Raw genomic sequence first — 22,697 nt, forward strand, 5'->3', positions numbered from 1 at the left:
CTTAAAGAAACGTGTAACACGTGCACAAAAGCACCACCAAGCAAAACATAGTAGTCCGGATGGAGGATCTTCTGCAGTTTTTTTGCACGTAAGAAACATCGATATTGGGAGTTGTGAACATTGTTTTTTTTTTGGACAGTGAAGATGCGTCTGTAAACGGCCATGACGTCATCAATGCGATTCCTGAACTCTCAACACGTTATTGACCATTTCATTGGCCTTTTTTTTTTATTACTAATTCTTATTGAATATTTTGTTTCCACCTCTTGTAAAATGCTGTAATTTATCATTTAAATTTAATATCTTTAAATTTTTTATTTATTTTTTTCCTGAAAAAAATCCGCGAAGCTCTGAGTCCGCGATAGCTGAAGCGCAAAGTAGCGAGGGAACACTGTATTTTGTATCCTCACGCACAGTGATCTTAAAGACATGTATGATTCAATCCAATTTTGCATGAATAGTGAGAAATTAAAATTAGACAGTTTAGTCAGCAGTATCTGGTGGTTGATGGTGTCAAAGCCCCTTTAAAGATCAATGAAAGCTGCCACTATGACCCTGCCTTTATCTAGTTTTGATTTTATGTTTTCTAGAAAGAAGCCAACTCCTGTCTCAGTAGAACGATGTTTTCTAAAGCCAAATTGCTGCTTGCTCAGGGTGTATGAACTGATGTTGATGTGATCCACAATTTGCACCACTACAATCTTTTCCAGGACTTTTGAGACGTATTTATTATTTTCCTCTGATTAAAAAGGAAACGCAGTAATAAATATTTTCTTGCCTTTTTATAAAAAAATATTGTTAACTTTTTTAAAAAGGTAAAAAATATTGATCTATCTAGTTAGTCCTTGTTCATTCATTAAGGACAATATACATTCTTTTAAACTTTTTTTTCCAAGAAATATGATATCAAACTATACAATTTACTTAAATGGCCCTCAGAGAACTATTTAATAGCCTACATCTGACATCCAGGCTGTGAATTTTCAATCTATGTTCTAAAAGTGAAGTTATATAGTTAAATGAATAAATGTTAGGTTCATTTCTAAAACGCAATGGATGTTTTTTTTTTTTTCATTACAATTAGTTCCCAAAAATAGACACGTTTTTTTTTAAATCCAAAGGTATTGATAATTTTCTACAAATTCCAACTCTTGAGACGTTGAAAATCCTAGAAGACAAAGCATGCTCGGCAAACATTACTTTCACCCCTTCCAAGTGTCCACGTGTCATTTTGCTTAGCGTGTTGTTGTATTTGAGAGAATATCCACTAGAGTGCGCTGCCGGAACTGATTTTTGTGTTTGCCACCTCCTTACTTTCCTGTCCTATCTCATTTAGGTGGTCCCAAACATCCATCGTTTGGGGAAGGTCATCTGGCCAACACAGGACGAGAGTCACGAGCACAGACACTCTACAGGGGTACGACTTCTCTCGCCCATCTCCTTTTTCCTTGATTGAAGGCGGCGCTGCGTTTTTACAGCCAAGCAGCATATTGGTGTGCTGGGCCACCAGCTTCAGCTTAACAAGCACTGCCTGGATACGGCCTTCAATTTCTACAAGATGGCTTTGTCCAAACACCTGACATTCGGACGCAAGTCTGCTCACGTCATGGCCGCTTGCATCTACCTGGTGTGCCGCACCGAGGGAACACCACGTATCCTTTCACAAATGTCTTTAACTATTGATTTTGACGAGAGTAGACATCCGATTTGCGAAAAGGTAAACACTCTTTCATGCCTAAAAAAGTAATCAAGAATCTTTAGGGTCAAATTTCTTGTAAAAGTTAAATATTTGACCTGTAATTGTAGGTCATCTGGGTATTGGAAATTTAGAGGTGCTGATGTCATTTTCCAATATTTTGAAACATATCATGTAGAACATGGGAGCCCAAGTCCGGTCTTCAAGGGCCCCTATCCGGTCTGTTTTCCATATGTCTCTCCACCACACATTAAAATAATCTGGATCGGTATCAAGCTTCTGGACAGCTTGCTGATGAATTGATCATTTGATTCAGGTGTGGTAGAGGAGGCATGCAGTCGTGGTCAAAAGTTTACATACACTTGTGAAAAACATAATGTCATGGCTCTCTTGAGTTTCCAGTTATTTCTGAAACTCAGAACTTTCTCTGATAGAGTGATTGGAACAGATACTTCTTTTTCATGAAGTTTGGTTCTTTTATGACTTTATTATGGGTAAACAGAAAAAAGTGGTCAAATCTGCTGGGTCAAAAATATACATAGAGCAGCGCTAATATTTGGTAACATGTCCCTTGGCCATTTTCACTTCAATTAGGTGCTTTTGGTAGCCATCCACAAGCTTTTGGCAAGCTTCTGGTTGAATCTTTGGCCACTCCTCTTGACAGAATTGGTGCAGTACAGTTAAATTTGAAGGCTTTCTGACATGGACTTGTTTCTTCAGCATTGTCTGCAAGTTCTCAAAGGAGTTTAAGTCAGGACTTTGGGAAGGCCATTCGAAAACCTTAAATTCTACCCTGATTTAGCCATTCCATTACCACTTTTGATGTGTGTTTGGGGTCATTGTCCTGTTGGAACACCCAACTGCGCCCAAGACCCAATCTTCAGGCTGATGACTTAAGGTTATCTTGAAGATTTTGACGGTAATCCTCCTCCTCCATTATACCATTTACTCTCTGTAAAGCACCTGTTCCATTAGTAGCAAAACAGCCCCACAGCATAATACGACCACCATCGTGCTTGACGGTAGGCATGGTTTACCTGTGAGTTAAAGGTCTCACCTTTCCTCCTCCAAACATATTGCTGGGCATTGTGGCCAAACGGCTCAATTTTGGTTTTATCTGACCACAGAACTTTCCTCCAGAAGGTCTTATCTTTGTCTATGTGATCAGCAGCAAACTTCACTCAAGCCTTAAGGTGCAGCTTTTGGAGCAAGGGCTTCCTTCTTGCACGGCAGCCCCTCAGGCCATGCAGATGCAAAACACTTGACTGTGGACGCTGACACCTGTTTTCTAGCAGCTTCTAATTCTTGGCACATCTGCTTTTATGGTGATTCTCGGTTGAATCTTTACCCTCCTGACCAATTTTCTCTCAGCAGCAGGTGATTGCATGTGTTTTCTTCCTGATCGTGGCAGTGACAAAATAGTGCCTGGCACTTTATACTTGGAAACTATTGTTTGCACTGTTGCTCTTGGGTCCTGCAGCTGCTTTGAAATGGCTCCAAGTGACTTTCCTGACTTGTTCAAGTCAATGATTCGCTTTTTCAGATCAATGCTGACCTCCTTTGCTTTCCCATTGTAGCCTTTGTGGGCGTTTTCATCCAATGAGCCCTATTTAAATGGCACCAGTCACTAGCTGTAGTCATTCATAATCACTCACAAAAAGTTAAGAGGCCATGCTTTGAAGCTCATTTCACTTACACAACATTCTAAGTCACTAAAAGTCATAAAAGAAGCAAACTACATGAATGTTTTTTTGTGACAAAGAAGAATATGTTCCAATCACTCAATCAGAGAAAAATCAGAGTTGTAGAAATAACTGGAAAGTCAAGTGAGCCATGACATTATGTTCTTCTCAAATCTTTGTTAATTTTTGACAACAACTGTATATGGAAAACAGACTGGGTAGGGGCTCTCGAGGACCGGACTTGGGCACCCCTGATGTAGAGGATAGGTCAAAATGGGTGAGGGACCTGGTTAAAGTGTTGCTTGTGTGGTTTCATTTTTTTTTTTTTTAAATTGCAACTGAATTTTTCCAAAGCCTTCCACCTATAAATTTTAAAATTGGTTATGGTGTGATCTCAGACCTTGGCTCTACTTTGCATATTAAAAGCGTTCGTAACCTGAACATTTTGTACCTAGAGGCATTTGTAAGCAGAGGTATGACTACCTTATATCAACCAATTTTTTTCTCTGTGTAATAATAGTGTTATACTCCTAATAAATATTTTCATTTTTCACAAGGGAGCAACACAAGCTTGTATCTTAAGGACATAATGAATAAGGCGATATTATTCTAATGCAGGGGTGCTCACTTTTTGCTCTACGAGCTTCTTTTCAAGGACCTAGCCTCCCACGATCTACCTTGTTTAGAGGCAACCATGTAGGAGGGATCTATATTACTGCGGCTGGACGCAGGTTTGCTGAGACATGTCTCGTTACTAACATTGCGTGCCTAGTTTAAGCAGTGCATCATCAAAGGAGACTTAACAAGTAGCTGTGAAAGGCTGTGAATGTTGTCTGTCCGCACAACCTTACTTAGATCCTTAACGGTTTTTAAATCAGTCCAATGCACGTTCAAAAAAGGTGCGAGCATTTAGGTTGCCCTTTGCTACATCGCGGTACAAATGAGACATTGTTCAGCCCTGAAGGTAGCAATAGAGTAGATCAAAGCTTACTCTCAGGCAATCTACCACTAGTACCTTGGCGATTGACGTAATGAGCACCCCTGTTCTAATGCATTTAATTTTTATTCAACCTTTCTCAATACAAAGATACAGTGCAAAATTTGAAGGGTGTGTTATGTTTGCTGACTTAAATGTTATTGTTCAGACATGTTGTTGGACTTAAGCGACATCCTTCAGGTACGTCAATTACACTTTTAAACTATCGCGGCTTTTCACTTTCAGACAGACAGGGTGGGTTTTGCTGCCTTTAAGGCCTTCTGGAGGATGCTCACAATTAAACATCTGCGACGCACACATCTGTCACAGAATTTGATCACGTGTCACATCAGAAACATGATTTATTTTTGTTACTGCTTATCCTCAGTTTGTTTAAAAACCCATGACGCATGCAGCTCACAAATTTTAGTGATGTAATTCTTGTTGTCCTTTATAGGTCAACGTGTATATTTTGGGAAAAACCTTCCTGACCCTCGCCAAAGAGCTTTGCATCAAAGCTCCTGCTATAGGTATTTGATTCTACTTTCTAATAAATTATCAATACTCACAGAAACCAATAGAGGGTCATACACCACACAGTGGAGTGTTTAAGACGGCTTGTTTTTAGAAAAAAAAATCATAAATCAATTTGGCGCCAATACTCCTATACCAATTCAGGGTGGAATTTTGACATTTACTCTTGTAAACTGGGGCTTTTTTCTCATAAAATCAAAAGGAAAATTCTAGTGTATGGACTTTATGATATTTTTCTGTCTTGTGAAACACAAAACAACTTCCCTAAGTAATGCAAAATTATAGTTACCTTGGACTTTGTCCTAATGAAAATATTACTTACAAAATATTTTTATGTAATTTCCATATATTTTCATCCTACGCTTGTGATTTAAAAAAAAAAAAGAAAAAATGTAAGTTGAAGACTCCTCACAAGTCTAGTAATCTTTGGATTTGCCATTTGTAAAACCGTTAATTTATCTTAATATTTTTTTCCACTGTCGGGCCGTGCATTTCACACCTGGGCCTTCAGTAGTCCTTTACTGCAGCTACAGCTGCAACACATTAAAAGAATCAATAATAACCTCAAAAAATTAAATATTATTTCAAAAAGTAGACACATTTTACTCAACAAAAAAATATATTTTTTGTACACAAAATCCATCCTAATTTCTTTCCTCAAGAAGATTTCAATTACTCTGTCGTACAGATTACACGTGTTTCAGGTCGATCAAGAAGTTCTTTTCTTTTGCCATCAAAGCTAATGCTGAAAGTCGAGTCTGTCCTGTTGTATTCCTGTCATAAGTTTTGATTCTATTTAGGGCTGAAAATATCCGTTCGAAAAGCAGTGCACACGGGGATGGTCACTGCCAAACTCGCGTGTACAGTTGCCCCATGCTCACTCAGATTTTTCTGCTGAAGGAAGTCAAGGAGCTTAGTGGGAGATTTTCCTGTAAAATCATCCGTGGCATACATTACAATCAGTTCTGTTCTCAGCCGACCGATGCAGATCGAAAAAAGTTCTGTGGCTCTGCGTTATGGTGAAGGCTGCATGTGGGAAAGTTTTCTGGTATTCCCGAAACATCTGCGAGTCGAGGAGGGAGACCAACATCAGTCTTTTGTGGTCTTGAAATCTGGTCCTCGTCTGGCAAATAACATTGTCCAGAATCCTGTCGAAGTTGTTGGTAATGTGCGGAGAATCTTGCGCTTGACCTCTTCGTGCGCTTGGAGCACTCGCACTGCATTCGGTGGCCTCGTAGGTTTCTTCATATCGCCTCCTCTGGCGTTCAACTGTCACAAAACTCCTTTACTCTTGCAAGACAAAGCTGTACATCCAGTTTGTTGTTCCGTAGAATTGAAAAAAAGCAGGTCTGAATGCTTAAAAATGACTTTAAATGTGTGAGGTAAGTCGTAGTTAGCGAACTGAAAGTGGCAAACAAACCCTTTTCCCGGTTGTAACAGGCGTGCTAGCTTCGGAGTTGTCCGCCCTTTCTTAATGATGTCCAGTTTTTCCTGGAAAATTCGATATGGAAAATGGCTTTGACAGCAAATCTTCAACCAGATCCATTTTTCCTTTGTCGACCATTGTGGGTTGAGTTTGCTCACGCTGGCTTTGGCCCGCCACTAGCCAATCCTAGTTGATGAAAGCGATGACGTATTCCTACGCTTGCGAGAAGGCATTGTGGTGTTGCCAACTCAAAATCTGATTGGTTAAAGCAACAGTCTTTTCAACGCTTGCTTAATGCAACAGAGCATGCGGAACTGATTGAAGGCCTTGAGGCAGATTTCTGAACTTGGCAACAAATAATGGCTGGAATGTGAAAATACACATCTGGAAGCAGTGCAAACAGGGGGAAAGCAATGAAAGGAAGTTAACCGACAATTTGGAATTATTTGATATTGTATTGATGGACAAAATATATATGATTCAGTTATTTCTTAGGCCAGCAGAGAAGGCCTTGAAGGCTCTGATGGCCTGTCACTGATTTTTTTCATAGTTTTAATCCTGTTCTTGTATACTTTTTCTATATTTTATACTAAAACCTGGTTTCAAATTTATTTAAAGTTTCAAGTAATAGTTTTTAGAGAAGGCTCATTGTTTTCAATTATTCTAGTTATTTTTACTGATTGGTTGGGAAATTGAGTGCATTTCATGTTTTCAATATATTTTTAGGGTTGGTGGTTAAAGTTCCTTTCGAGGAAAGTTGAAGACAACAAATTGTTTTGACTTGGTTTGAATCAGTCAAATGTTTATTTCGCAAGCATTTTGCAATTTCCCCATTTAAGTGTAGATATTCAAATTAATTTCAGATGGCAGCGAATAAATATATTCCCATGGCCATGACAGATGGACAATTAATTTGAAATGACCGATCACTGGCTGGCCCTCTTACCCTAAATGGTTTAATGCGTGGTTATGTCAATTGTTGAATAGAATTTCTCGAAAAATACATAGTATGTGTTAACGGCATAAAAATGTTTGTAAATTATCCATTTGGTTTGAGTTTAGAGTGGAACATTGAAGTGTAGTTCACTTGTTTTTCACTAGTACTAGGAGTCGTTATTTTCCCACCAAAGAAAGCCAGAACCTGTAGCTAGTGTCACGTGGTCCCTTTTTTTTTATATCATTCAGGTTACATAAACGCCTGTCTCTTTCTTAACACAGAATTAAGCTGTTTTGACATTAGATATCACACATATACATACAGTTTGTAGAACTTAATCAAAACTGTGACACCTCTATAACTTGCCAGTGATTTAGCATCAGTGCAAAATACTAAATTATCAACCTATTATCATAGGGCTTAGTTTTTGATGCATGTTAGAGATCCAGTAAATTAACTGCATACTGAAATATGGATTTTTTCTCCAACTCCAGCTCTTATCATAGCCATGTTGTTAGGGTTTGTTATAACCCAAACTATGTGAAAACCAATTAAGAATTATCTGAGTTAAACACATTTTAATGTGGAGTTGCTTTACTGCAAAACAGCCCATCAGAGAGGTGGTTTTAAGAGCTACTGGTTATCAGTATAGTCGACTCAACTTTTTGCATTTCGTTCTGTCATGTAACTAGTTTTGATTTCAAGAACAAACCAAGAACCTGATGTGTCACCAGATTTTCAGTTATTCAGGTAGTTGGAATCCCAGAAAGTTTAATTTAGGCCACTTGACTCTTTTTGGTTTCGAGAATATGTGACACCTCTCTAGTGAGTTGTTTTTTTTGTTTTGCTGGGAGAATTGATGACACTTCTCCGATGCTTGGATTTTGTGGTGGACTATTTTAAGGAGACAACAAGCACCTAAGAAAGCAACCAAAAAAAACTTGGAAGCTTTTTTAGGACTCTCATTGAACTGTTCCCCTCTAAATGGACTGGACACACACAACACTGTAAATGGCATGTGGCAATGGTATATGGATTTTTTTCATTTCCTTGACATTCTATTCCTTGTGCTTTTTATAAAGTACTCCAGTAAAGATCATTCTAATACATTAGCTGGTAACACTATTCAAAAATGTCTCCAATTGAGGAGTGGTCATTCACTGCCACTAACTGATCATATATCTAACTGGGAAAAATGGCAATCAATGATCATTTTTCAGTTGGTTGTTACCAGTCTAACCAGTCTAGGGTGTAGTCTGCCTTTCACCCGAAGACAGCTGGGTTAGGCTCCAGCAACCCCTGCAACCCTTTCGAAGATGAGTGGTATGGAAGATGAATGTTGCCAGTCTCTCCCAGTCAAAATGTATTGGAAGTCTGTAGCTGTTGATGGCAGCCAATGTTAAGTTTTGAAATAATATGAAAGCTATTAGAGTAGCAAGGTTGATGTAATTCCTATGTTTCAGTGTTCTAAATGGTAACATGATGATAGTGTTAGGTTAAAGGAAAGACATTAGTTGATATGGGCAGCCCTGAAGAACAACAAAGAGACCAGCCGTACAGCATAAATTAAACTCCTTGTTTTTGAAACAGAGATTAATCCAGGTGTGTCATCAGCATTGGAAACATTTAAATAAAACACGTTTAAATTAAATAAGAGTTCAATAAGACTCTGCACTAGTTTATGACGCTACATGACAGGAATGCCCCAAGTCTGTTCAGGCGTAGAAGACAAGTTCTGGTATCTGCCCCCCCTGCACGCCAGTACCGTTGGTGCTGTCGGAGGAACACTGGAATTGAAAGGTGACCCTCCCACACTGCACCTCTGTCACACCCTCTTGTCCAAAGTAGCTGAGCTCGTTGCCATCCAGAATGGCGCTAGCAGTATAGAAAGTGTCTGGTTCGATCTGGACTGGGTGCTCGAACCAAACTGGGAAGGTCCCACTGGAGCCGTCAGAAACAAACTTGGTGAGGCGCTGGGCCAGCACGACGCCCTGCCGCTTAAGTTCTATGCGGACGCCGTACTCTGCCTTTCCACCGCTGGAACCATACAAGCCCAGGCCGGCGATGAACACACGCTTGTCCACTGCAAATTGGATGCTGTCGCAGCGTCCCCGGTAACGCCACTGGTTGCTGCGGTAAGCAGAAGACTGGAAGCGGTGGCAGCGCTGCGGCGCCAAGCCAATCCGAGGGTTGGCGGGGAAGTCTAAACAGGGCTTGTTGGATGCCGTGAACCACAGGAAGATGTTACGTGTCTCTTCCAGCGTTAGGACATCAGACTGCGCCGCCCCGTCAGCAAACTCTTCCAGGCTCATGGTGGGAATGCGCAATAGGTAAAGCGCCTTGCCCAGAACCTGACGCAAGTTGTGGGCGGTGGGCATCAGTTCTTGTCGATGGCACTCAGCGGTTGCCCAAGCGACAGCTGCCTCGAAAACCACCACCTCCTTGGCGTTGAGCGTCTCGCGGCGCAAGATGATCTCTAGCGTCTGTGTGTCAATTTCGCAGAAGCCTTCGGAGCGGAGCGCCAGCTCGGCCTGCGCGTCGATGACCTCCCAGCACCGCTGCGTCAGTTCTGGTTCCTCAAAGAGATGGCTCTGAGAGAGCAGCACGCAAGCGTTCTTTGCCTCCAAGCTGGTCTCCAGGAAATTGACGCAGGCACGGGCCAATGCCGGAACAATGTACTTCTTGGCTGCGTACAGGGTGGCCAGCACCGTGTCGGCCTCAAGCTCGATCTCGTCGCTGTACATGTACCTGGACCACCACACAAACCATTAGTCAGAATGTCTGTGAAGAGTCAAGTCACACATTGCCTATTTGTGAAGGGGCTTGAACCTATTTGCTACCATTGACAGCAATAAACTCCACTGGGACTGAGGATCCAGAGAGTAATGGCTTGAGGCACAGATGGATTTGATGTCTAATGCCATCAATGGCAACCAGTGAGTCAAGATCAGAAGCTCCTTTTTAAAAAGGCCTCAGTTGAAGAATAATACAAATTATAACTTAATGACATGTTTCCCAAACTTTTTAGAGCTGCGGCACACTTTTTACTTTGAAAAAATCTCAATGCTCACCACCATCTGAAAATCTTCTAATTTAAAATTAGCAATATAAATTAATTCTCGTCAAAGCTTTATCAACAGGAATCAAATAAATCCTCCAAAAACTATTTCAAATTCAAAATTTCACACACACCATTGTCGGCAAAGGTTGATGTCTGCAGACCCGAAACAACATCTGGTTTAAGTGATGTAAAAATAAGCCATGTAACTATTTTAATCTCAAAATGTTATGACAGTACATTTCAATATTATTTAAATCTACTAGTATTACACGATTAGAATTTTTGTGCCCGCTCAGACTTCATGTCACTAAAAGTCAATGCCTTTGAAACCAACCAACTTCCGATTCACGAAACATGAAAACACCATGACTTGTCAAATCTCGTAAAACTACGTCTTTTTTCCTCTCCTGATATTACTTTAATCTTGTAATATTCCACGAAAATCAGTTTTGTGCTCAATCAGATTTAACGTTGGCAAAAGTTGAATTCTGTGAATCCAGACAAAAATGACTAAACTCATAGTATTAAGATTTTAATCTTGTAATAGTACAATGTTCATCATATTTCAATTTTAATCTCATATTAAGATTTTTCTCTCGGTATATTACAATGCATGCGTTCTTGGCAAATCATTTCCTGCGGTACACCTGTGCACAGTGATTGGGAAAGACTGACCTATTGGCTGATATTGACAGCACGGAATGAACTTTCACTCATTAGCTGGCAAAACTCCCACTTTTATAGGAATAGATGTCTACTAGTGATAAATCCCTGTTCAATTTACGGAAGGTTAAAAAAACGCTATACAATTAGTTGTCTATAATCATCAATAGCAGTGAAAACATTAACCACCTTCACTATCCCTTACTACATTGCGTCTAAATTGGAATTAGGGCTGCCACAACCAACTAATCAATGCTCATTAATTAAAGACTTGGTAATTGTACAACCTGTGAGCCTCTCAACTGTAGATATGCTCTTATTTTTACTTTTAAATTTTAGAAATGGGAAGTCTTTTCTTATTGACGCACTATATACACTATGGTTCTAGGAAAACTTTGAAAAGTAAATATTCCTTTTGATTCTTTTTCCTCTCGTAACACCTTGACTGACACCTTTCAAAGGTTCCAAAAGATACCGCAGGAAGATTCTTTTGATGTCGCTCCTAGTATTCGCCCAAAACGTTTTTTAACAAAATGACCTCATTTCCAACAGCAAAAATTATTCCAATTTTTAAAATGTTTTTTGTTACAGGCTTTATTTAGCCTGTTTTAGCCAAACATTAGCCTGTGTGAAAATTTGACAAAACTTCCCCATACATCTCCACCACTCATTATTTCTAGCAAAAATACGTCCTTGAATTGCCCCCCAAATTAACCAGGTCAGTCAGCTGTAACTGCCCACGAAAAAGTGAAATTAACCCCAAAATGAATAGGAAATGATGTGCAATGCAATTAATAAAAAGGTGACCCACTAGATTTCCCTTATCAAGAGTAAATCTCTGTATTTTTTCTGAAATTGCATTTCTTAGTTATATACTAAATTAATATTTTCCAGCCCCCCCCCCCCCCCCCCCCCAAAAATGGCCTAATGTAATAACATGATTTATATATGAACTCGAAAATAAAACTTGAAATAATGGTCACAAAATAATGGGCATTTAATCCATTATCAATATAATGTGTTGTGGCAGTGGAATTTTAAATTCAGTCAAACTTATTGATACTGGCCATGACAGAGGTTTGCGCTATCTGAAGTCCCTCGGGACTCCAATTCCCACCACTGCAGCATGTTTTGTGGCACTCTAGGTTATTTTTAATGTTGGTTTGGTGTATAATCTTCAGGCTTTTGTTTGTTTTCAAAAAGACCAACAAGGAGCAGCTGAATAGCGCCAATTACAGGCTAGTCGTGGTTGTTTGAGATGAGTAATTAGGAGCTTTTGAAATTTCAGGTTTAAGCTCACTCCCTAGTATCCTAAAGTTGGCTTATTTGTCCTGCTGTTGAGTTGAAATCCAACCAGACAGTCGTACTTTTCTCTGATGTTTATGTCAGAACTATCTTTTAGTGAGGACAGGAGTTTAAATTTGGACAACAAAGAGGACTTTTCTGCTATCTTGTTCTTAATTTATTTATTTTAGGCTAAATTGTATTTTGTGCATTTGTGTGGCAACTATCCTGAAGTGAGTTAGAGTTTAAATCCGACACAAAGTGCTATGCCACCATCGTGGCATTAAGGAGCACTGTTATAGTTTACAAGTTTTGATGTTGAAAATATTTCTTTGTTGCTGTGTTGCAAGTTTTTTAAAGAACTAAAATGTCCTGTACAGTCATTGTGGAGCCAATGCGGGCGTGACTTCTATTTGATTTTAACATAAAGCTTTTATTGCACCTGCGTTAGGAAATTACACAGACATTAATTGAGCAGTTGAAGAAAACATATGAACGTTGCCACTTTTTTGGTGTCAAACAACATAGTAGTGATTCATGATCTTAAATGGCACCGCTGATGTATTATTAAATTCACTCCCTATTAGCCCGATTCCCACTACAAGACTTACTTGAGCATAATGAGGAAGGCTGCGGGTTCCACGTCCGGGATGGGGATGTCTGCCTCCTCCTCAGCCAGGTCACCGTAGAACATGGCGCAGAAAACAGAACTGCCCACCGCCAAGACATACTGCCCACACAAAGATGGTGAGAGTGGCATCTCATGGAGGATCTTTGACAGCTTATTTCTTTAGTTACCTTATGCGCTGGGACTCTTTGCGAGCCCCCGGGGGGACCCACCATGAAGTGGACATCGGCCATTAATTCGTTGTTGAACATCAAGGCGTTCCTAAAAAAAGAGAGGAACTTCAGGAAATGTGCTGTCACTGATGGTGAATAATGAAGTATAATTGCTAGTCCAACCCAAATAGATTAAACATCTTTCACCATCAAAGACACAGTCATTATCCATTGTTTAAAGTTAACTTGAAGATACAATTTTTCGAAAAATTGCTTGCTGCATGGTACCCATTGGAATTTATGTAACAGCAGCCCGGCGGAGAAGTGGTTAGCGTGTCTGCCTCACAGTGGATGTTCTGGGTTCAAATCCAGGTTGGTCCACCTGTGTGGTGTTTGCATGTTCTCCCCAGGCCTCTGTGGGTTTTCTCCAGGTACTCTGGTTTCTTCCCACATTCCAATGACATGCATGGTAGGCTGATTGGACACTCTAAATTGCCCCTAGGTATGGATGTGAGTGTGATGTTCTGGGTTCAAATCCAGGTCGGTCCACCTGTGTGGTGTTTGCATGTTCTCCCCAGGCCTCCGTGGGTTTTCTCCAGGTACTCTGGTTTCTTCCCACATTCCAATGACATGCATGGTAGGCTGATTGGACACTCTAAATTGCCCCTAGGTATGGATGTGAGTGTGCATGGTTGTCCTTCTCGTGCCCTGCAATTGGCTGGCTACCAAATCAGGGTGTCCCCCTCCTCTGGCCAGAAGTCAGCTGGGATAGGCTCCAGCACCCCCCACGACCCTAGTGAGGATAAAGCATTTCAGAAATTGAATGAATTTGTATTGGAATACAGAGCTGACTGTCTTTTAGCATTGATAGCATACCCATCTTTGGCATAAAATAAGATTGTCATGATAAGCTACATACATTTGAGGGGAATACCATTTAGACAGGGAATGAATACACATCTTTCAGAAATTAGTTAATTTTGTATCAACTGTATATTTCTAGTCAATATTCCCAAAACAAATTCTTAACTGAAAACACAAAAAGAAAATCCAATACAATCAAGGCTGTAATAATTGCAAATATCAGTGTTATCCAAAGAATAGGCACTGTATCATCATTCAATTGATGAATTATAACCTTATCTGTAATAACAATAATTTAAAAAAATTGTAATAAGTGACATTGACTGTTCTGGTATTGTTTTGAGACCACATCTAAAGCCAAAATAGTGAAATCTGTTCCTCATTTGGGTGTATTATTGGCGAACAAGATGAATGCTGGTTTAGCTGTAAACAAAGTTGTTATAGATGGCGCGTGACGCATTCGATCATGGATAGGCGGTTATTAAGGGCCTTTAAAACATAACACTAATATTCATTGTAGGAAGGTTGTCACCTCTCCCGGAGTGTGGGGTGGCTGCACTGCCAGCTGCGGGGCTCGGTCTTGTTGTTGCTGAGGTTTTGCTGGTCCCCGATCGGGCCAATTGCCGCGGCGGCGCAGCTTTCACCTTCCCGTCCTCCTCCTCCGTCCTCTCCTCCCCCGCCGGCGGCCTGCTTGACGGCGGCCGCCGTCGTCGTCGCCTCCTTGGCGGGCGCCTTCTCGCTGTCCGTCACAGTGGGGCCGCTGGACAGGTTGCCGTTATTGGCAGCGTACAGTTCCGCGGCCATCTTCTTGTGGTTGTCGGAGGACGGCGGCGGGGGAAGGGGTAGCGGGAGCTTGGCCGGGAACCCGCTTAGCTTCTTGGACTTTCGGAGGGTGTCGGGCAGCAGTAGTAGACAGCTCAAGCACCTCATGATCCGGCCATGACGGAGCAGCCGGCAGTCCGCCGTTGGCATCGGCACGAGAAAAAAAAAAACTATTTTATAAATAAATAAATTTAAAAAAGGTGGATGCGAGAAAAGCAACGTTTTAAAAAATATAATATTTTTTAAAGCTGGGTCGCAACGCTCTCTGTTCCTCTAGGCGGCCAAGTTAAAGGAAACCATCAGAGCATCTAAAAATAACATCCCGAGTCTTTTTCGTGTTCCTCCGCCAAGTTAGACAGACAACACTTTTGCTTCTCGCCGCGTCGTAGGGGGTTCACTTATCCCCTACCCTCTCTCCAGAGGCAAATCCCTTCGGTCCGTCCGTTCTCGCCCTCCCGGCTCCAAGTTGCTGACATCGGTCTTCGTTGCCTTCGGAGCTCAACGGTGGCTCTGCGTAGCTTTTGGAGCTGGGTTCTTTATTTTCAGTTTTTTTTTAAAGCTCTTTCTCACGATTATTAATATACACATTGCTCGATGTCTGATGCGCTCTGTGAGCCAATGAGAAAAAGCGTCGTCATCTGTCGGCCATTTTGCGCCGGGGCCGTCTTCTAATTCAAGTAAAATGCTAATTAAAGTAAATGAAAAGAGTACTTTGAAATACAGTAGCTATAATTTTCTTGATCTTCAACATTTCCAAACCACTAGGTTTCTTTTTAGAAACGTCAACGATAATATGACAAACTGAATATCTAAAAATACATATTTGCTACACTGTTTACAAATATTTAAAACACCCAGCATGTATTACAATTTGGTTAAAATAAATCTGTCAATAGAACCCTCAAGCAAGAGTAATATAGTACACCAGGGGTGGTGAACACATGGCTCTCGAGCCGCATGCGGCTCCCGACCAAAATGAATGCAACTCTTTGCTTCTTATCATATGTTGTATTTACTGTGGCCTTTGGCCTCGTTTCTTTCATTCATTAATTTTCTGGACCAATCCATTATCCTCATTGGCTCATGGGGGTGCTGGAGCCTACCCCAGCTGACTACGGGCCAGAGGCGGGGGACAGCCGATCGCAGGGCACTAGGAGACGGACAACCATGCACGCTCACCTCCATGCCTGGGGGCTTAAGAGCTGTTAGGCCACTAACCACTAACCGGTGCCTCGTTTAATGTTTCTCTTATTTTTCTTCTCTCTTAAAATACACTATTTCATTGGTCCATTAAAAATAAATAATGGATTTTAAAAATAATTTGGCAGATTGGATTTTTTATGCTGCTACTGGTGTAGATTGTGGCTCTTTGACTCACTAATTTTTGGACCTTGTTCGTCACCCCTGTAGTAGACAAAATCCCACAGATGCAAGATGGCTACCAGTTACTCGTACTGCTGACTCTACTTTGAAACATCTAGCCGTATATCTGATGTCCAAGCTCATGATCCATACCCCCTTTTTTTCCTCTTGCACCCTCCTTCCCTATTTATTGACCAATCAGCTGAACCCATGTTGGGACGTCAGAGGCAGCTAAACCTCCGCAAAATATGTTGTCATTACACGACAAAAACAAGCTCTACCCCTCCGCTTGGCGGGTTAGAGCCAACACAATCTAAACTCAAGTCTACTTTCTTTACTTTGAATGTTCCACCATGATGTTCTTGATCTATTTGACTCCTATTGGTGGTAAAGGGAAAAATAACGTTTCAGTGCTTTTCCTTTAAGTGACTCTTTTAAATCAATATTATCTGGCTACCAATGACCGCGATGGGCATCCACAAAGCTGCCAACCTCCGTCGACCACATTCCTGGAGTTCCCTTGTCCCAGTTCCGGAGTATTTCCATAGTGAATGTGATTCATGCGAAATTGATATAAAATGTAAAAGAAATAAGCATAGGACAATTTAAATCAAACTGTTATTTTCATGTTCATACATTAATTTAAAAATTGTGTTTTTGCAAACTTAAAAAAGTACAGCATAATGAAAACAAGTTTATCTTTGTGATTGCGTCCCTCTATGTGCGTTTTACAGTCAGTAATTCCAATGTGTCACGTTGAAGTCGCACTTGCCTGTTGTGCAATGTGCAAATGTCAGTCCAAATATGAACCAATAAACTTCGCCGAGTGTCTGGGTTTTCTGATTAGTAGCTTCATCCAAATTGCCATCCATTTTGCTCTTAACTAGAGCAGGCACATTGATAAGACTTACCAGTGCTGTGTAGTACTCCTACTTCCTTAAGAATCACCCCGCAAATGGTAGAATTTGTTTCAAAACAATAGACTGGTGGTTTAGCCTTAATAATACTTACTTCCTGTATGAACAAAAACTAAAATGTAAATATTAAAGCGATAGAGGCTACTACCTATGTGATCGATTCCGAATCGAATGCCACGCTGAAGTCACACAAGACGAATCATTCGTTAGAATTTGTAACTGCTGATTCACAATGCACTCTTGTTACCGAAATCTTCCGGTTTACAGTGCAATTGAATCAAGATGGCGAAAGCCGTAGCGACGGTTTGAATTTCGAGGCATTTAAATGGAAAATTGTTACTTTTCCGAAATGTTTGCTTTAAAAAAATTGTGACATTTTGTTGGGTGGGTTTTTAGGGAAGTTGTCCGGAGTCCCAGAGTTTGCGTTTCATTTTTGGAGAAACTCCTGAAATTCCAGAGTAGTATGCAGTCCTGCATCCAGTTTATATGAATCAAATGCCAGTCAAAATTGATTAGACTTACATTGCCATCAATTGTAGTCATGTAGATGTTAATTTTCTGTTATTTTTGCTGAATTTTGCAGATCCGTGCCTTTACATCCCACGCTTCACCCAGTTGCTGGAGTTTGGCGACAAGAACCACGAAGTATCCATGACGGCCTTGCGGCTGGTTCAGAGAATGAAGAGGGACTGGATGCACACTGGAAGGAGACCAGCCGGTCTCTGTGGGGCGGGTGAGTGACGCAACACAAGACCGTCCAGAATCACGTTTCCTATTTTGTTTAACCACAGTAAGAGAGATACAGTCCCGATTGAACTTATTCAGCCCCCTCGAAATTTTCAACCTTTCGCCACATTTCAGGCTTCAAAGATAAAGATTGAAGATTTAACATTTTTGTCAAGAATCATGAAGTGGAATTAGATATATTGGATAGTTGATACTTTTTAAATAAATAAGCATACATTGAAAATTGGGGCGTGCAATATTATTCGACCCCTTTACTTTCAGTTTAGCAAACTCACTCCAGAAGTTCAGTGGGTATCTCAGAATGATCCAATGCTGACTGTGTTAGCGTAGCCTCTTGACCTCGTTCCTACAACGCAATATGCTTGTTTTGTGTTCTGGTGGGTTTGGAAGAAAGACGAAAACATACAAGACATACCGAGACTCATGGTGTTTCATGCATCCCCCCCAGGAGCTTTATTGCAAGAACCACACCCCAGTTTATAAATCTATTTGCAGCAGGCAAAAGTGGGCGTAGATTTGAGTGACAATAGAAACAATACACTTGACCATTGTAAGCGAAGCCATAAGGGACATAGGCTTGTGAGTAAGAGATGAGATCTTTGGTTCGGGTTGTGCCTAAAATGTCAATCATTACTTCAGGTTCGGGTCGGGCCAGGCTTCTCGCTCACTGAAAAAAAAATTATACTAAAACTATGTGCTCTCTCTTGCGGACTTTTAAAAAATAAATATACAGTGGGGTAAATGAGTATTTAGTCAAACACCAAGGCTCATCTGGGACATCCAGGCCCATCTATGGTTCGCTAGAGAGCATTTGGATGATCCAGAAGAGGACATGTAGAATGTGTTATGGTCAGGTGAAATCAAAATATAACTTTTTGATAGAAACACAGGTTCTCGTGTTTGGAAGAGAAAGAATACTGAATTGCATTCGAACAACACCGTACCCACTGTGAAGCAAGGGGGTAGAAACATCATGCTTTGGGGCAGTTTTTCTGCAAAGGGACCAGGCAACTATGGACAATAGGTCTGTGTAAAGGAAAGAATGAATGGGGCCATGTATCGAGAGATTTTGAGTGAAAATTTCCTTCCAGTAGAAAGGACATTGAAGATGAGACGTGGCTGCGTCTTTCAACTTTCAGCATGACAATGATCCCAATCACACAGCCAGTGAGTGGCATAACCAGTCTCCAGATCTCAACCCCTTAGAAAATCTGTGGAGGGAGTTGAAAATCTGTGTTGCCCAACGACAGCACCAAAACATCACTGCTCTTGAATATATCTGCATGGAGGAATGGGTTCAAAATACCAGCAAGTGTGTTAAATAAATGGAGCCCAATAGAGAAACATTCTGAAAAAAAAACCTGTTGATCCTGCAAATCACTTTAGATTGGGATGGAGCTTTATCTTCCAACAGGACAATGATCCAAAACAGAAAGCTAAATCTACAATGGAATGGGTCCAATTGAGATTCTGGGGGAAGGCTGTTCACAGACGCTCAGGAGTCAACTTATAAACGACATCCACGACGGCAAAAAAAAGTCCCAAGCATAATAGCAATTATTTATTATTGTAACAACTTTTCTCATTTCAAGTAGAGGGCGAGATTGAAAATGTTAATAGTTTTTATTTTTTACTGTGACGGAACGGCACTAGGTAGCTCGCAGACCGGTACCGGTCCACGGACTGGTGGTTGGGGATGACTGCTGTAGGGTAAAAAGAATAGTTTTTAGTTCTTCTTTTGCCTTTCGCAGGCAACTATTGACAATAGGTGAAAACACCCTGAATTAGTTGCCAGCCAATTGTAGGGAAAAAAATAATTCGATTTAAGGTGATCAGTCAGCCCATGGTGCATGTTTTTGTGATGTGGGAGGAAACCAGAGTACTAGTACCAAACCCACAATGGAGCCTGGGATTTATCATTTGATCTCAGAACTCTAAAGTTATCATGCTTATCACTCGTCATCAAGCCTGCTCTTTATTTCATCTCATCTCATTTTCTGAACCGCCTTATCCTCATTAGGGTCGCGTGGGGTGCTGGAGCCCAGCTGTCTTTGACCCAGAGGAAGGGGACACCCTGAATCGGTGGCAAGGCACAAGGAGACGAACAAACATGCACACTTAGACCCATTCCTAGGGGCAGTTTAAAGTGTCCAATCAGTCTACAATGCATGGTTTTTTTAATGTGGGAGGTAACCAGCGTACCTGGAGGAAACCCACACAGGCGGGGGAGGACATGCAAAACTCCACACAGTTGGACCAACCTGGATTTGAACCCGGGACCCCAGAGCTGCGAGGCCAACATGCTAACCACTGTGAGCACCGGTCCGGCTCTTTATTCATTTTGGAAAATATTTTTTTCATATGAGTCACTGCTGGTGTAGTGGGATCGAGTCTTACTTATTTGAAGGTGTGAATCTGAGTGACAAAGGTTGTCCATCTCTGTGTGTGCCCTACGACTTGGAGATCTTTTGTTGAAAACTAATAGATTGTTGGAAATGAATGGGACCAGTTAAATTGGATAGAGAAGTCTCTGTCAACCTTTTGTGCCTTGATTTGGTGATATTTTTAAATGAAATCACATTTATTTTTTTAATGTAGGAATTATATTAATCCAACAGAAAATGTTAGACAAATAGGAAACCAGAAAAAAAGGTCATTTTTATGGAGAATTCATAATTTATCTTTACAATATTCACGCCATAAATATTCAGAATAATTTTCACAAACAACTGTAATTTTATGAGAAACATTACAGAGGGATGGGACATTTTTTTTGCAAATTAATTTGTAATTCTCCTGGAAAAATATCACGACTGAAGACATTCAAAATTGTCTGCTAAATTTCAACTTTTGTTGACATGATGGACCTTCTTCTTTTGAATATGTTTGCGTGTGTGCGTGTACCACCTGAATGTTTAATGTTCATTAAAGATAGAAACGAAAGTCTCATTAAAAAGTCAAACCAAATCATGTCCTAGCTTTGAAACGTAAATAATACAAATAAGTTTAATGACGACGGTGTGCACAGGGGGAAGAGCCAGCACGCATGTTGAATCTTTTAATCAAGCTTATGTAATAGTTCTCTCTCAATTCTTGGTTGTCCATATATGTTGTGTATATCTGTATATGTATGTGTTTGTGTGTGTGTGTTTGTTTTCTATACACACACACACACACACATATATATGTGTGTGTGTGTGTGTGTGTGTGTGTGTGTGTGTGTGTGTGTGTGTGTGTGTGTGTGTGTGTGTGTGTGTGTGTGTGTGTGTGTGTGTGTGTGTGTGTGTGTGTGTGTGTGTGTGTGTGTGTGTGTGTGTGTGTGTGTGTGTGTGTGTGTGTGTGTGTGTGTGTGTGTGTGTGTGTGTGTGTGTGTGTGTGTGTGTGTGTGTGTGTGTGTGTGTGTGTGTGTGTGTGTGTGTGTGTGTGTGTGTGTGTGTGTGTGTGTGTGTGTGTGTGTGTGTGTGTGTGTGTGTGTGTGTGTGTGTGTGTGTGTGTGTGTGTGTGTGTGTGTGTGTGTGTGTGTGTGTGTGTGTGTGTGTGTGTGTGTGTGTGTGTGTGTGTGTGTGTGTGTGTGTGTGTGTGTGTGTGTGTGTGTGTGTGTGTGTGTGTGTGTGTGTGTGTGTGTGTGTGTGTGTGTGTGTGTGTGTGTGTGTGTGTGTGTGTGTGTGTGTGTGTGTGTGTGTGTGTGTGTGTGTGTGTGTGTGTGTGTGTGTGTGTGTGTGTGTGTGTGTGTGTGTGTGTGTGTGTGTGTGTGTGTGTGTGTGTGTGTGTGTGTGTGTGTGTGTGTGTGTGTGTGTGTGTGTGTGTGTGTGTGTGTGTGTGTGTGTGTGTGTGTGTGTGTGTGTGTGTGTGTGTGTGTGTGTGTGTGTGTGAGTGTGTGAGTGTGTGTGTGTGTGAGTGTGTGAGTGTGTGAGTGTGTGAGTGTGTGAGTGTGTGAGTGTGTGAGTGTGTGAGTGTGTGAGTGTGTGAGTGTGTGAGTGTGTGAGTGTGTGAGTGTGTGAGTGTGTGAGTGTGTGAGTGTGTGAGTGTGTGAGTGTGTGAGTGTGTGAGTGTGTGAGTGTGTGAGTGTGTGAGTGTGTGAGTGTGTGAGTGTGTGAGTGTGTGAGTGTGTGAGTGTGTGAGTGTGTGAGTGTGTGAGTGTGTGAGTGTGTGAGTGTGTGAGTGTGTGAGTGTGTGAGTGTGTGAGTGTGTGAGTGTGTGAGTGTGTGAGTGTGTGAGTGTGTGAGTGTGTGAGTGTGTGAGTGTGTGAGTGTGTGAGTGTGTGAGTGTGTGAGTGTGTGAGTGTGTGAGTGTGTGAGTGTGTGAGTGTGTGAGTGTGTGAGTGTGTGAGTGTGTGAGTGTGTGAGTGTGTGAGTGTGTGAGTGTGTGAGTGTGTGAGTGTGTGAGTGTGTGAGTGTGTGAGTGTGTGAGTGTGTGAGTGTGTGAGTGTGTGAGTGTGTGAGTGTGTGAGTGTGTGAGTGTGTGAGTGTGTGAGTGTGTGAGTGTGTGAGTGTGTGAGTGTGTGAGTGTGTGAGTGTGTGAGTGTGTGAGTGTGTGAGTGTGTGAGTGTGTGAGTGTGTGAGTGTGTGAGTGTGTGAGTGTGTGAGTGTGTGAGTGTGTGAGTGTGTGAGTGTGTGAGTGTGTGAGTGTGTGAGTGTGTGAGTGTGTGAGTGTGTGAGTGTGTGAGTGTGTGAGTGTGTGAGTGTGAGTGTGGAGTGGTGAGGTGTGAGTGTGTGAGTGTAGTGAGTGTGTGAGTGTGTGAGTGTGTGAGTGTGTGAGTGTGTGAGTGTGTGAGTGTGTGAGTGTGTGAGTGTGTGAGTGTGTGAGTGTGTGAGTGTGTGAGTGTGTGAGTGTGTGAGTGTGTGAGTGTGTGAGTGTGTGAGTGTGTGAGTGTGTGAGTGTGTGAGTGTGTGAGTGTGTGAGTGTGTGAGTGTGTGAGTGTGTGAGTGTGTGAGTGTGTGTGTGTG

At 41.4% G+C, this 22,697-nt stretch overlaps 2 protein-coding genes across 3 annotated transcripts in view; one reads left to right on the forward strand and one right to left on the reverse strand.

The window, feature by feature from the left end:
* brf1a (BRF1 general transcription factor IIIB subunit a) overlaps nucleotides 1-22,697 on the forward strand; it is a 49,589-nt gene that overhangs the window by 3,560 nt on the left and 23,332 nt on the right. For both annotated transcript variants that reach the window (XM_077731697.1, XM_077731696.1), the window contains 5 exons: nucleotides 1,337-1,417; nucleotides 1,479-1,652; nucleotides 4,524-4,555; nucleotides 4,812-4,884; nucleotides 17,588-17,737. In XM_077731697.1, the coding sequence (XP_077587823.1) occupies nucleotides 1,337-1,417; nucleotides 1,479-1,652; nucleotides 4,524-4,555; nucleotides 4,812-4,884; nucleotides 17,588-17,737 (510 nt within the window). The remainder of the gene's footprint in view (nucleotides 1-1,336; nucleotides 1,418-1,478; nucleotides 1,653-4,523; nucleotides 4,556-4,811; nucleotides 4,885-17,587; nucleotides 17,738-22,697) is intronic.
* LOC144206474 (BTB/POZ domain-containing protein 6-B-like) lies at nucleotides 8,810-15,305 on the reverse strand. The gene is made up of 4 exons (XM_077731474.1): nucleotides 14,436-15,305; nucleotides 13,058-13,148; nucleotides 12,871-12,989; nucleotides 8,810-9,999 (listed from the first exon to the last, which is right to left on the reverse strand). Exons 1-4 carry the CDS (start codon nucleotides 14,873-14,875, stop codon nucleotides 8,967-8,969), a joined length of 1,683 nt encoding a protein of 560 aa, XP_077587600.1. The 5' UTR covers nucleotides 14,876-15,305; the 3' UTR covers nucleotides 8,810-8,966.

This window comes from Stigmatopora nigra, chromosome 13 (assembly GCF_051989575.1).
Source record: "Stigmatopora nigra isolate UIUO_SnigA chromosome 13, RoL_Snig_1.1, whole genome shotgun sequence".
NCBI classification, from domain to species: domain Eukaryota; kingdom Metazoa; phylum Chordata; class Actinopteri; order Syngnathiformes; family Syngnathidae; genus Stigmatopora; species Stigmatopora nigra.